This window comes from Strix aluco, chromosome 1 (assembly GCF_031877795.1).
Source record: "Strix aluco isolate bStrAlu1 chromosome 1, bStrAlu1.hap1, whole genome shotgun sequence".
In the NCBI taxonomy this organism is placed as follows: Eukaryota; Metazoa; Chordata; class Aves; order Strigiformes; family Strigidae; genus Strix; species Strix aluco.
The window spans coordinates 113,791,410-113,806,771 of NC_133931.1; the positions used below are offsets into that span (position 1 = coordinate 113,791,410).

The 15,362-nt window shown below is 39.3% G+C and overlaps 1 protein-coding gene across 2 annotated transcripts in view; it reads right to left on the bottom strand.

Annotated features, from left to right (window-relative positions):
- The window catches only part of PTPRN2 (protein tyrosine phosphatase receptor type N2), a 683,390-nt gene that overhangs the window by 53,097 nt on the left and 614,931 nt on the right, over positions 1-15,362 (bottom strand). For both annotated transcript variants that reach the window (XM_074831707.1, XM_074831706.1), the window contains 2 exons: positions 10,135-10,282; positions 2,098-2,171 (listed from right to left, as the gene is read on the bottom strand). In XM_074831707.1, the coding sequence (XP_074687808.1) occupies positions 2,098-2,171; positions 10,135-10,282 (222 nt within the window). The remainder of the gene's footprint in view (positions 1-2,097; positions 2,172-10,134; positions 10,283-15,362) is intronic.

A 15,362-nucleotide genomic window follows, 5' to 3' on the forward strand; every position in this document is an offset into this window, starting at 1 on the left:
TTTTACATGACAGTTAAAGCTGTGGCAGCAGAGACCCTCTGCCTGCATTAGCTTTGGGCATCCAGACAGAGCAAATCTCTTCCCCGCTAAATCAATCCTAGTCCTGTCTCTCCACCCCCAACACTACTTAATCTAATACTTTTCTCTTCCATGTAATTAAGGGAATAGATACACTATAATCCAGAATTACAACTGCAACAGGCATATACACACATGCAAGAATTTACCCCCTCCCCAACCAAATTTGTGTACTAAAACTAGTTAAGCTGTGTCTACACAGACTTTTGGGCAGGTTGCAGAAGCCTGTATTAGTTATTTGGTAAAACCACAGCATCTGTACTGCTGCCACCATTGAACCTGGCTTAGTACTGTCTAAAGATGCTGTAATTCCCTTTCTGCACCATGTTGAACTCATGCAAATTACAACCAAGCTCTTACAATAATAAAACATCTCACTTCCGGTTAACACCTCCCACTCCTGTGCTTGCTACAAAACCTCTCAGCTTCTACTATCAAATTAAGGCTTGACCAAACATAACCCACGGACTGTGCCCTGAAGACAGGCAAACAGAGCACTGAAGCCCTGGAGCCGGACCTCTGTGCATGACTTTACAAGCAGGATGCATATTCCCTGGAGTGCCAAGTTACTCTGATCTCCTGATCCTGGGGCCAGCTAGAGCTTGGTCTATCAGAGACATACTTAAAAGTAGTCCAAAACTGGCTCTAATCTGTGAGTGTCTACCCCTGTCCTCTAAAATGGCAGCTGGCAGTCCTTGAAGCGTGCAAGTGGTTTCCCCTCTACCCTAAGCCAAAGACAAAAGCATCCCAAAGATGTTTGTTGGGTTTTGTGTATTTTTTAACTCTTTGAATAAAACATTTTTATATGTTCAAGGAAATGAAGCTTTTGAACTCTGCTGAAAGTAACAGAAACAAAGTTCAGAGAACAGTTTCTATGCAGTTGTGGGATTTTTTAAGGAAAAAAGTATTGTCAACAACATTGGAAGGAAGCAGCCTGTAATTTCATGCTGTTGCAAATTGTCAGCTGCCTTGCCAACACAAAGTGATTTAACTGGGGGAGTGATACTCCCCAGGAAAATGAGCCAGTAATGGCGTACACAGCCCACTGCAGTGGTATCTAATTCTCCATCCTAAGTTCTTTCTCATACTTTCCCTGTAATAACTTTTTAGTGCCTAATTAATGTGAATAAGAACCATGAGCAGAAGTGACTCCAATACTAGCATCTCATAGAGGTCAAGGACACAGTGCCTTTTTCCCCCTTCAAATGGGTATCATGACACTTCCATTAAGATGCTATGACAGGGCAATGCTACTGGCTCTATCATACCTGCTTTGTGTCTAAAAATAAAGACCTTTTCTCCCTATCACCTTTCACAGACAAGAAAGAATTCATGTTCAGCTTACATAGGGTGAGAAAGGGCAGCTGGGCCACACTGGAGTATTTGGAGGCAAAAATTGGATTGACCTATTTTGCAGTTTGAATGAATATGCAAGTGGTAAGGCATTTCTTTCTCGCTTTCAAAACAGCAAGCTCAGAGAAGAACCAGGAGAACTACAGAAACACCAAGCTATGCATTGGTACGGCAACAGAGGAAGAAAGGCAAGAGGAAATGTTGCTTCCTGCTGCAGAAGTTCAGAACCCTGTGGAGCTCAGTTCTCCATGCCTACTGAAACCATTCCTCCTATGACTGTACCTAGTAGGACAAAGCAAAAAAAACCAAGCAGGTTTTAAATCCTCAGAGAAAGAAAAGCTCCACCAAGGGTATATAATTTAATTTTATAATCTGTAAGTTAATAATATCAAGTACAGAAAACCTGACAGTATTACAAGGTAGAACAAAGACTACCTAGTGACTTTGTTTTCTTAGTATATAAACTTTAAGGGTATTGCATGTACACGTAGAAGATTTATTTCTCTTCAATTTGAAAGGACAGTCTGAGACATCAGAGTTGTGAGGAGCTCACAACCTGAGGTTGCACAACCTCAGCAGTCAGGTGCCTCAAGTTAGCATATTTTAACAACAAGGAAAGACAGGGACTCACTATTTGGATTATTTCTCATAGGTTTCTGTACTTACAATTGGGCTAGCATTGATGTAGTCTGAATTGTCGTGGCTATTTTCACCTTTCAGACATATCCTGGAATGATCATCTGCAAAGGAGAAAATAAGAGAAGAAAGTTTCTATACAAGTATTCTATACATTTTAAGTTAAACAATTCAAAGTCAGATTAATGTGAATTTCAAGACTGTAATGGTAAATATCAGAAAGGATATTTTCTTCTGACTCCTAACCTAGCATAGCCTTGATACAGCCACAGCATCACAGCCTGACTCAGGAATGAAGGACAAAGATATTTCAGAGGCTGAGTATCAGAAAGCCTGTCTTCATGAGATGCACCATAATGTGCTACAACTTCTCATAGGAAAAAAGTGGAATCTCTACTGCTCAGGGAGTTTAAGATTTAAACTAGGCAAATCACTAGATAAAAACAGTATTATAAAAAACACTCCTGTGTTTTCAGGGTCATGGAAGAAATAAACTGATGTACTTTGTCCATCTGGCTTCTCTATAAAATGAACAGCAGCAACATTGAAGTACAGTTGAGAGGTGGACAGTAAGTGAATCTGTCCTGATCAAAGACCAGTGCTGTGTGGTGCTACGCTAGTGATGTGGGGAGACAATATGACTTGGAGATGATCATGGGAGAGAGAAAATGCCATTAAAAACTGCACCTGAAAGTACAACTGGAGCACATACAGGTATATTATACTGCTGGTAAGATAGCTACTTCAGACACCACTACTAAAGAAAACAGCAGCTCTGGACAGAGGAGACTTACTCATGTTGTTTGCACATCATCAAGATTCTTTTATCACTTTTTAACTTGTATTTTTACTGGTGCTATCTCAATTATGTTTAGAGCTGGTACACCTCAAACTCTAGTCTATTGTTTTTAGCTCAGGACTATGTAATGGATGGTTTTATTTGTCTGTATTTAGACAGTGACAATGTAGACGTCTGCAGCTCGTCCAGTCATCTAGACTCACTTTCTGCTAAGGGAAAAGAAATATTTTTATGTCATGAATCATCTCATCCTGATTTAGCTGTCTCAAACAGGCCAAATTGCACTCAAGAAGTGCCCATTTCTTTCCATTGACTAAAGAAAGACAGACCAGACCACGTGCAGATAATTTACGCAAGATGTCTAGTCTTTACATATGAAACTCAAACAACTTGTACTTGATACATAACCAGCACAATTTATACTTCTCAGCAAACCTACCCTGCACAGTATATTGTGGTGAGAGGTCATGGAGCTGCCCTTTCTGTAACCCTCTATAGCTGAACATGGATACTGATGTTTTGAGAGGACCTTTCCACCAATTATTCAAATAGACAAAATAGGAGTACAGGAATACACCCTGTTCCCCTTTGTACCTTTTCTACTGGCCCGTGACACCATTCTTAACAGCAGAATTACAAGGTGACTTTTTAAACTACTAAGTACCAAACATTATTTTAATAATGAGGAACAATAAATGAGCTATCAAAGATTGTAAGTACCACACAGGAAAGTAGAGACAGAGGGTTTGGGCTCTGCTTAGGTTTATTCACCAACAATGTCATGGCAGTTCAATGTCTGAGCAAGACAAAGGTGTGCTTATATGAATGTTGTTTATAGTCACTCATCTCATCAGCAGTATTTAAGCCCACCAATATGAGCAACCTTCTCCTGGAATAAGATCAGAGGTGAACAAGTCTTGTCAAATGAAGAGCAATCCTTTACTATTCACATAAAATAATTTCCTCTGGTAAGCTTTCAACACCATAGGAGGATGAAGAAGATGAGAAAGGGAACACGTTCATGCACATTATTCACGTGCACTGTACTTTGACACCACTGCACAAAAATCTGAAACATAAAAATGAACTTGTGACTTCTGAGATTTTGGGGCTACCCAAGCGTTTTTATAGAAGCTTTACATTGAGCATTGTCACAGAGCTTGAAGAACTGCAGCTCTGAAACCTTTTGGCTATGCAGGAGATATGCAGGTTACATGCACCAAATGTGGTCTCTCACATATCTGAAGCTAAGTAAGCACTCAGGATAAGCCCCATTCATTGGATAGCAAAAGTGTTTGAACTAATCACCAAAGAAAATGTGTGAAATGTTTTCAAATGGATGAGGGAGAGAAAGCAGACAGTGATTCATCAGTATTTAGCAAACAGATGTCACTGTGACTGTCCAATACAAGTCAAGTGTCAGATCAGGAACTTCGGGATCTTTGTTGTAACACACAATGTTTTATCCAGACCTTCTGATTTAGTGTGCCATATCATTATCCTGCTGTCTTGGAGGGTGAGACATGTTAAGGCTCTGGTAGTGAAAAGGTGGTGAGACTTTGTATTTGCACTCAGAAAAAAAAAGTGTGCAAAAAAGGTTGTACATGTGTTTTCTGCATATATCAAGAGTTTGCACCCATGTGTGCTTCAGTTACAGCATCAAGCGTTCATATTGACAGTGAACAGATTGTGCTTGTCTATGCCTGTTATCACCTCAAAGCTTCTAGGAACTAGCATAATAGCTCTTCAGAAACAGGCAGAAAAAGAAAAAAAGAAAGAATGCCATGGACTCCAGTTTGTTATGGTAACAATAAGCAACTATGGGGAAAATGCCGAATGTACAAGATTTTTTTTTTGTAAACTGCATATTGATTATGCTAGAAGCAAGGAAAGAAAAGCAGGAGAAGCAGGAAATAAAAGGAAGGAAGGGGATGACAAAAAAGGAAGATATATAAGATCAATCTAAAAAGCAAGAAAGAAAGATGAAAAATAGAGGAGGATAGGGACAGTAATAAGGAAGGAAGTGAGAGAGAAGACAAATGCTGTTACTAGCTACTGCAATCTGACCAAGCTACAGCTAGTCATCATTTCAAACATCTACAATAGCTACTGCTGAATGATGAACTACTTTGCATTTGCTACTGCTCCAGCCAAGCCACAGCTGAAAGAAAAGCAAAACATATAGATGGATATGTGTGGCAGAGAAAGGCTTCCTAAACAAGGCTGGTATTAACCTATAGCTGAAGAGAAATATAGCACAATGTTGTATTTTATATACATATAAAATATAAAGTATAAATTATAAAGTAAAAAGGATAAAGGACAGAATATAAAGCAAACACACATGAGTTTGCAGTTTATAAAAACTCAATTTATAGACTGAAAAACTGAAGTTTTGATGTCTACATATAGATATTTTCATGTGGACTAGGTTATGGTTAATGAAGCTTGATTTAGCTGGCTAAATATGAACATGTCATACTGTTTGAGAAACTGTAGAGTAGATGAGACATAGTACAAGGATAACACATATGATATAAGACCTAAAGACTTGGACCCTACTGGACCAGCATCTGAAGCTCACACAGGGTATATGAGGGCATTCTAGAGCTACTAATTCCACTGTAAACAAAATACCAACTTCCGGCTATTGCACAGCTCTCTTGAAGCCACTGACTAGCTCTTCACTGGTTGTTAACGGGTGCTCTGACACCTGTCTCATATGGAGGTAGCTACATGGAGACACTTAAATTTAGGCATCTTAATCTACAATTTCACAGAATCATGCCCAGAGAACTTGACTCAATGCCTCAGTGTAGGTTTCTAGTGATATCTGAGGTGCCCTAAGGACACTCAGGCTAGCATCTAGGAGGGCACAGGTCTCCCATAGAGCCTGTCTTATATCTACTAGCTCTGCGTGGGTACCCTGAATACTTTAGGCATCTCAAATGGCACTGGATTCAGTTGAGCGCAAAACATCATATCTAGCAGGAGTGACCAATAGTACAGTAGCATGCCATCTCACAGTCTTCTACTTATCTCACAGTGGCCTGGTGATTTAATGATCTATTACCTTTGTTGTTTTACAGGTGGGGATTGAAAGCTTGTAAGACTCACATGTTACCTAATTCCCTCTGTCTTCTGTTTCCTTTTAGTCAGATACTTCTGAAGGAACAGAACCAACAAGGAAAGGCTGGAAACAAGGCATATGGGTGACTTTGGGTTGTCTGAATCTAGGCATCACATTGCAGAGTGAATCTCACAACATTCAACCTTGCACATTCTGCCCGGATCATCATTCTCTACCTTCTAGATTTAGACTGATTTTTTTTTTTCCATACAAACCACTATACAGAACTACACTGAAGTAAGAAAGTGAAGAACTACTGAGGAGCAAAAGAGGAGCAGTCTGAAGACTGTGAAGAATCATAATTTATTGATTGTCACTATTTTGCCCATAGGTTATTTGCACAAAACAGAACTCTTCTTGGGTCTGAACTGAAATCAAGTTCATTTATTCCAGAGTACTATTTGTGCATGCATTACTGACAAGGATAATGAACATGCCCAGAGCAAGTACCCTCTGCTCAGGTGTTCCTGTCCTTAGTGCACATCCCCTGGCTGTGCTTTGACTGCACACAAGCCTCAGAGCTGGGTGCACACTCTGCCCCCAAATGCTTTGCTTTCCTTTGGAGAAAAACCAAAGCACAGAGGTAACCAGGTTGCTCTAATATATACCATAACCCATCAACACAACTGCAGTAGACAGCTTTTGACAGATGTTCACTGCAAAAACTTGTTTGCCAAATGTTTAAATACCTATATGTATCTATGGTATACATAAATAACAACATACAGTATTGACCCTGTTGAGATGGATTTATTTTGCAAAGATGTAAGAAGAGAAAATAAAGTCTGGAAAGCTTTTTTTTTTGGACATCAACAAATTGAGCTGCCCATGTGTTCATACAGAAAAAAAAGTATCCCATTTCCCTAAATTATAGCAGTCTGCTTGTTGGTTGGCTAAAAGGATGCAGTTTTGTTAATCTAGAAGGTGCAAGTTCAATTGTTAGAATTTTTTTAACCAGTAATTAATTAAATACAATGTCAAGGTGTTCTGCTACCAAGTACTTTGAAAGCTGTTTGTAAATAGAGCAGAAAGGTGTAAAAGTAAGCTTTGATAAAATTGTGAGATTAAATATAATGTTAATCTAGAAATTACATCAGTTATGTAATCAGTAAACAATATCATATCATTTTAAGACTGGTTAAGAAAGGAAAATGCAAAGTAAATACAACATGATATTAAAGTTTCCTTGAAGCCTTACTAAAATGAAATCTTTTACATGAATTGGTAATCTTGTTCTACCTTGCCAAGGTGATTATGAATATGAAAAGGGTAAGGAAATGCTAACAAGGCATTACTCCATGAGAATACTTTGAATGTAACATAACAACTTTGTAGCATATCAAAAGCATATCAGCTTTGCATCTTAATTTATTATGAAGCAAATCTGTGACTTCTGCTATAGTTTTAATGTCAAACATAGTCAAAAAAAGGTGGGCAAACTGGGCTCTTTCTCATCTCAGCCTAATCTTAGAGTCTACAATAACCATCACCATATCAAAATTTAACATTGCTTAAACTCTATGCCACACTTTCCATCCATCATCAAAGTAGTTTTAAGGATATAACAGGACAGCTGTTTACTAGTGCACAGTAACTTCAGAAAGTGAGGGCAGGTAATTTTGTTCAATTCAGTCAAAAAGGAAAGTTCCCACTCTGCTAATAGCTGTAACAAAAGTTTCCACGTTGTAACAAAGCCAAAAAATATCATTTTACTCTTGTAAAAGTACTAAGGGATTTTAAATGTGCTAAAATACTTCTAATTAAAGCTTCAGCTAAATTGCAGCCACCCTGTCCGTGTCCAAATACTTTCCCAGGTAGTACTGATTCAGTCTAGACTCAGCAAAGGGAAGAACAGGCATAACAATATGCCATGGAAAAAGCAATGGCACAGACTTGTCAACTGAAGGCTGATCAGTGTTGGCTGATTCATCCACATGGTACAATATGATGAAAAGAGACAGACTATCTTAGCTCTAAAAATAGTTCAGCTCTCTAGTGTGGCATGACACCCAAGCTAGAAATCTCTACTCTTTAGCACTGCTGCAGCTATGTTACTTACGGATTCAGAGCTTGAATGGTCTAGTCTGAGGGTCCATATCTTACTGCTTGTTGTATCATGCAGATGCCTTTCCTACGGTACTGGTAAGGCCGCACCTCGAATACTGTTTCAGTTTTGGGCCCCTCACTACAAAAAGGACATTGAATTACTCGAGCGTGTCCAGAGAAGGGCAACGAAGCTGGTGAAGAGTCTGGAGCACATGTCGTATGAGGAGTGGCTGAGGGAACTGAGGGTGTTTAGTCTGGAGAAGAGGAGGCTGAGGGGAGACCTCATCGCCCTCTACAGCTACCTGAAAGGAGGTTGCAGAGAGCTGGGGATGAGTCTCTTTAACCAAGTAATAAGCGATAAGACAAGAGGTAATGGCCTCAAGTTGCGCCAGGGAAGGTTTAGACTGGATATTAGGAAGTATTTTTTTACAGAACGGGTTGTTAGGCGTTGGAATGGGCTGCCCAGGGAGGTGGTGGAGTCCCCATCCCTGGAGGTGTTTAAGAGTCGGGTCGACATAGTGCTGAGGGATATGGTGTAGTTGAGAACTGTCAGTGTTAGGTTAATGGTTGGACTAGATGATCTTCAAGGTCCTTTCCAACCTAGATGATTCTGTGATTCTGTGAATAACCAGCATCAATTTCTGGCAACACCTGTAGCTCCCATGCTGTCTTCAAGGCAGTAACCAGAAACAATCTGTCTTAATTTATGAGCAGGGACTTGGGATAGCTTAACATGGTCTGACTGTCCATACCAAAAAGAACACTTCAAGCAGGAAGATTAACTTGGATCAATACACATTATCATGGAGCAATTTTCACTTCCTATCGTGTTGGCTGAATGCTATTTTTTCAGGATGTAAAAGAGCACAGAAGTCTTGCACATACTTTCATGATGACTTCTTTAGAACTTTTCAACAGACCTGATCCCAAAACATATGGAAGTCAGCAAATTGTTGCTGTTGCCCCAGAAGACCAGCACCACATTTACACAGGAGAATTCATACTGCCAAACTACTGTACTCCTCTTCTAAGCAGCAAAGTATTGCAAAAAGAGCCACTACATAAACAAGCGAGCCAAACCTTGCTGAAGGAAATATGCAAGGACTCATAGGCTCAGTTAAATTATCATGTACTTTCAAAGAATTTTCACTCTAAATCTGGCTCTGACATTTACTTAACGTGTTACCTGTCATTTCCCCGTTTCCAAAGGAGGAATAGTACTTACTTGAGACTCTCATAGGGAAAATTAATGTTTTCAGGGCACTTTAAAAATTAAAATAGCTATATATGTTTGCCAAACTACCCAGCTGGATTGTGGGCACACTGATTGAGAGCATTTTTGTTGCTGTGGACTGTGCATATATTCTCAGTTTCAGTTTTGTTTCATTGGTTGCTTAATAAAATGTGTGGCCATAGAGTACCAATGTAATCTATGAGATACATATATTTGCATAGGAAAAATATGTTGCTTTTATTTCAAGCTCAGAAAGGTGGCTGCTTACAGGAAAGAGCAGATTCTAGGAATATAAACACTGGGTGATTTTTTTTTTTCTTTTTCTCTTTTTATTCTAAGCATAGCAGAGAGAGAAGCCAGTTTGCAAGCTTATGCACTGAAACCTAAAGGGGCTCATTCAGTACAGCTGAGTATCTGATGAACAGATCATCTAGCTCTGATTATAGACTGCTGGTATTACTGTTGGATGGACATGATACCAACTTGTCTAAACACAAGCCAAACTTCTTTCTGTTGAATGGCTACAGATGCCACTCTTGTACAGAAAGTATATTCCAGCATTGAAAAGCACTCTGGCTATTGAATTTCATGAGACAGCACAGCTGCAGTAGCAGTGTTATGTGACATAGTTGTGCATTTTTGTAACATATATGCAACTTATAAGGAGAGAAACAGTGTCTGATATGACAACAGGACATGCACCCAGCCCATAGTTGCAGCTACAGTTTTATAGTACACATATAAGCTACTCTGGATTCTGTTTGCCTGTCATCCGTAGCTTTCAAACCACTGTGCAAAGGATATTGAGAAAAGTATCAAGAACTTAAAAAAGAATCATCCAAATTAAAGTGTACATACATGGTACCACAGCCTGTAAGCGATTCTTCTGGGTATTTTCCTCCTGCTGTGCAACAGTGGTGGCATTGGGTTCAGCCTGATAAGCACAGAGAGCTTCCCACTCTTTCTCCAGACGATTCTTGTTTTTCAGATGATCTTCCATGTAGGACTGGAATTAAAAGAATACTACATTAAGCACTGACTTAACTAGGCTCAAAGCTAAGCGAAAAGGATGTATCTCAGGATGGCAAGCATGGGAATCCTGAGCTTTGGGGACAAAACACACTCAGTCTTATGGCTAATTCATACACTTAAAAGAGAGTTAACTTCAAGCTTATTTGTGCTATAAAAAATAGAATGCTAACATGTACCAGTGCTAACAAAGAAATGCCTGAAACCCCGAGCTACCGAGCTTCAGGAGAAAACTGTTTCTTCTTCAGTACCTAGAAAATATAAGTCCAAATGTCTCTAACATCAGGTAATGAAAAAGATACAAAAGCCCACTGATAAAAATTACTACAACAGCTCACATCACACCAAAGGCTTTTAAAACTGAAGTTCAAGCACATATGCAAGTCACAACAACAATACAGCTGTTGAGGAGAATTAAAAAATTGCCAAGCTGAAGTGTCATGGCTCAAGTACTGGGGCATTAGGAACTCACCCTGCACATGGACTGGCACAGAGAGTGGCTTGAACTGAGAAGGTGCTGTTAATTAATACATGTTGTTAAAGATTGTACTTGGCATTCAGTGAAGTCAACAATGTTAGGAAAAGCATTGCCAAAGAAAAATTAACTGGCCGTGGCAGGAATCATGGCCCATCAGAGTATATTGGTGCAGGTCTTAAGTTCTGCAGATGTCCCAAGGCTAGAGATTCAGTACAGCAGGGCATCAGGAATTCGGTTCCAAAGGTTTTCCAAAAGTCAACTAAAACCCTATTCCTTCTACCCCATGTACCCGAAAATCGTCCAAGCAGGTGAGGGAACAGAAAGAAGTAACGGTGGTAAACACCAGAAATCTTCCCCTCCCTTTAACATGAAAATTAATAAAGTGAACACTTGGTACTGTAAGCCTACTTATACAGCCAAATTACCTTTCAGACCCTGTCATCTTCTCCCACAGTAAGCAACAGAATAATCTGACATTATACACAGTTCGTACTTGTAACTTAAACTCCATACTACCTTTACAAGGTACGTTGAAGTTAACATCCTTAAACAGATTAAAAAAGGGACAGACTGTTTAGGGGACAGGGTCTGGATGGGGGTCGGAAGCAGAGCTGGGGGTGCCTGTGGCCCAAACATCAGTCAAAGCGGTTCCTGATGGAGTATTCATTAAAACAGCCCAATCTGTAGCAACACTTGTCTAGAAAAAGCTCCTAGAAAGGATTCACTGAAAGTATAAAAAGCAGTTTGCTTAGAAAACCTTTTCCATAGACAATCTCTGCTATGTTGAATAGTTCTTCCCAAACATGCTTTAAAGAAGAAAGACTCTCATGCCCTCTCAGCAGGTTTAACAGAAGGTGCAAAAAGCTTGCAGCTTGTCTTCCGCCAAATGGGAGCTCTGCTAAAGCTGTCGTTCCACCACGCTTCCCACCCGACCAGCGAAGCAGGATACTGCTCTCTCTTGCAGCCTGAATGTTTTTTCAGTTACAAAAGAGCCCCTGACACACAGCTTTGTTTTGTGCAGTGTTTGTCGGGTGTGTGCGTCTTTACACGAGATTTGTAAATCAAACCTGTTACTGAAAAGCAATTCAAGAAGTGACGCTTCCAGAAAGGATATCTTTAGGGACATAGAAATATATTGCATTAGAAGAAAGGTTTCTAAAGAAGGTAAAAAATAGTGGTGGCCTAGATACAATCAAAACACCTACTGTGTGATCTTTTCTATAATGAAGGAAAAAGCAATGCAGTGGACAGAGCTATGACCTGATGGATGGGGATCTGGAAGAGTTGCACAGCCCCATAGTGTGTTAGGGGAGAGGGTCAGCTAACATGTTACTAGTCTTAACCGGAAAGTTAATGGGAGGAAACCATCCTCTGATAGTTTGCTTGTCCTTGCCAAGAGGCTGTTGCTACTGGAGAATGGAGGGAGGCTAAAGATCCTGTTCTTTTCTCCTAGAAAATCTGTGCCTGGATATGCATACTAAAACATAATAAAAAAAAAAATCCCTCCTGAGCAGAGACTAGTTGGTATACAAGAATTTTTATGAGGCAAAGGGAAAAAATAGCAAAATCTTACAATACCACTGAGCCAAGGCTCCTGGCTTCAGAGAAGAAGCTGTTTAGCACACAGCAGGCAGAGATCAGGCAGTCAAGGACCAGCCTGTAGCATCTTCCTATTTTAAACAAGAGTTTTATAATCTGATTCATTTTGACATGCCCATCACCAATGTCCCATAGATTTCAGGGACATTTTATGCAGATATATAGATCTGCCACCACTGAATCTCTCCAAAATACTATGAGATCCACAAACCTGTAGGAAAAGGGCCACAAACATTTGATTCCTAAGGCAGGGCTGTATGTAGCAAGGAGCTTCCTGTTGGCTCCAACTTGGCTATTTGATGATTTCAAGGATTGTATTTCAAAAAGGAATTTTATTTTCTTTTTAAATCATCAAATGTGACACAGTTAAGGTAATCAGATTGGGTTTAGTGCACACGAATTTTTAAGTAACCCATCTCTTTAAAAAGGAATAATCTTTTTACTTTTACCTTCCTTTTCCTGAGTGTAAAGAGAAATAAATGTTCAAATGAAAACACACTGAAATCTTTACTTTAACCAGAAAACCACTTTTTGTGTATTGCATGTATCAGATTCACAGGGCACTTCCTGACAGATCTCAAAAAGGTGTTTGACTATTTGAACAGATCCATGGAAGGCTCTACACAATACGAACATCTGCTTTACACACATTTAAAAAAGCTACTGAGAAAGAAGCTTGCTTTAAAACATTCAGGAGTCAGACAATTCCCTCAGAGTTAAGTAATCTTTCATTTACAGGCCTTCAGAGCCCCTACGCTCATCCCCATTTTGCTAAACAGAAGCTTAGTGGTTTTGAAACACTCTCTTGGGAGCTGCTGGATGTACATTAAATTGAGTGGAACTTCTGATATTTTAGAGATTGTATGTCTACTCAAATCCACTCCTTAATTAGGATGTTTTCAGGAGACATTCTGCAGTGTTTGCCTGGTACAAAAGAAATTCATTACCAACATGTCAAACACGCACATGATTTTCCTTGTCCCAGAACAGCAGGTAAAATAAATAGAGGTTGTCACCACTGTTATTGTAATGCTCCTCAAAGCCTGATCAAAATGGTAGAGGTCTGGTCTCACCAATATGTCCATATCAAGACAAGTCCTGTAATCCCAAGTATATGCTATTATTTAAACAAACACTGTCTGCTTGGACAGAACTCCTGATGTACCCTAAATTTCATTAAGTCTTAATTTTCCTTCACAGGGCCTTACCTGCAAGGACAATTGCTAGCCCAGTTCACACTTTCTCTTGTACACATCGATGAGATACTCTTGCTACCAAACATGTTATGAGGATAAGGAGGATGCATCAATGTTAGGTAGAGAGAGGGGATGTGTTGTAAAATCTATTATTATTGTGTGAGACATGCCAGTTGTAACACAAAAAACAAGCTTTCAGCCAGAGGATGAAAAACTGTCCCAGGGACAATGAATCTCTGGTGAAGAGAACCAGTGCCAGCGGCAAATATTAAGACAGATTCAGCGTGCCTGAACACAGGCACAAAGACAGAGCACAATGGCCTGTCTTGGCTTTGGTAAAACTTCCTGAGCGCTTGGTTGATGTTGTAATATGGTGTCAAACCACTTTGTTTTTCTTTACTTCTTTCTTTACTCAAGGAGTGGCACCCAGTGCGTGCTCTGTGACTAAATTAAGGTTAACAAATATAACAATTAAATTCTAATTGTTTGGTCAATCTCCAAATAACTTCTTCACAGATGGTATGGTTTGCATCTGTCAAGATACTTGTTTTAAAACCACCTATTTTATTAGCTGATGTTCAGCTATTACAGAAAAACCCGTTATTTTTGACAACACACTTCCAATACAGTACTTGATCAGACACTCTTTTCACGACGGAGAATGTCTCTTTTAATGAAAAGACGGGCAACTGTTAAATTGACAGACCTCAACAGGTCTAATCAAATCTCAAATGTCAGCCAAAGAAGTGGATGGGACGTTATCTTAATCCTTGTGAATGGTGACCACTCAAATCCACACCTTTCACCTAACAGTGTGAGAGCCACTGCTTTCAAACTGCTGCTGCTTTTTCCCAAGATGCAGAGGGCCAGGCAGTGCCGTGGTGCTTCACTGGATTCCTCAGAAGGAATTTGGAGAGGAGAAAATTGGCCTTAACTATTATATAGCAAAATGTGAACTAAATGACTACACTTGAAACAATTTGTTTTGTTATTCTCTCCAACTGACTTAAGTAAAGGCTTTTTTTTGCCTGTGTTCCTTGCTAACTTGTAGGCTACATTGTTCTGGCACAGGACACTCCTGCATTTTTGCTATTCTGCTTAAACTTGTCTTCTTCAATACATATTGCATTGACTATATGTAAGAGGAGAACTTTTCTGCACAAATCCAATTTACTTTCAACACAGCACATGATTTTCTCTTTCCTTTTTCTGGCTTAATACCTTATCATTAGTGGCCTCACAGTAAATTTCTCTGTTCCCACTCATATTATGTGCAGTGCTACGGAAGTTAGAGATAGAAGAAGCCTATCTGATTACCTGTTTCCAGGCCTTCAAATAATGTTTTGTTTCTCATACTTCACTAAGAAACTTTCTAACATTTAGGTGCCCTCTATCTAAAGTAGAATTCTAAAACACAGTTCATTACTATTTCCTGGGATACAAACTGCTCTGAACTACACATTGTATTCCTGGAAATACTCAAATTTTTTTCAGTAACAAATAGTAGTCCTCATTTGAGATGGCTTTTTTGTAGGGATGCCAATAGTATTGCTTTTCTATTGCAAACTTAATTTGCTACCCATTGTCACCAATTCATTTATTTCAAGCTGAGTCTGCTTACACAGAATACTGCTGTTCTGTATAATTTCCAGTTGTATTTATTTCAGTGTCTTCACAGATTAATGGATCTATGCAAACTATAGACATCTATTCTTGTGACTCTTTTCTTCAAAAATAATTTAACTTTATTTGTGGTATGTGTTTTCAGGTCTACAGTTTTCAAA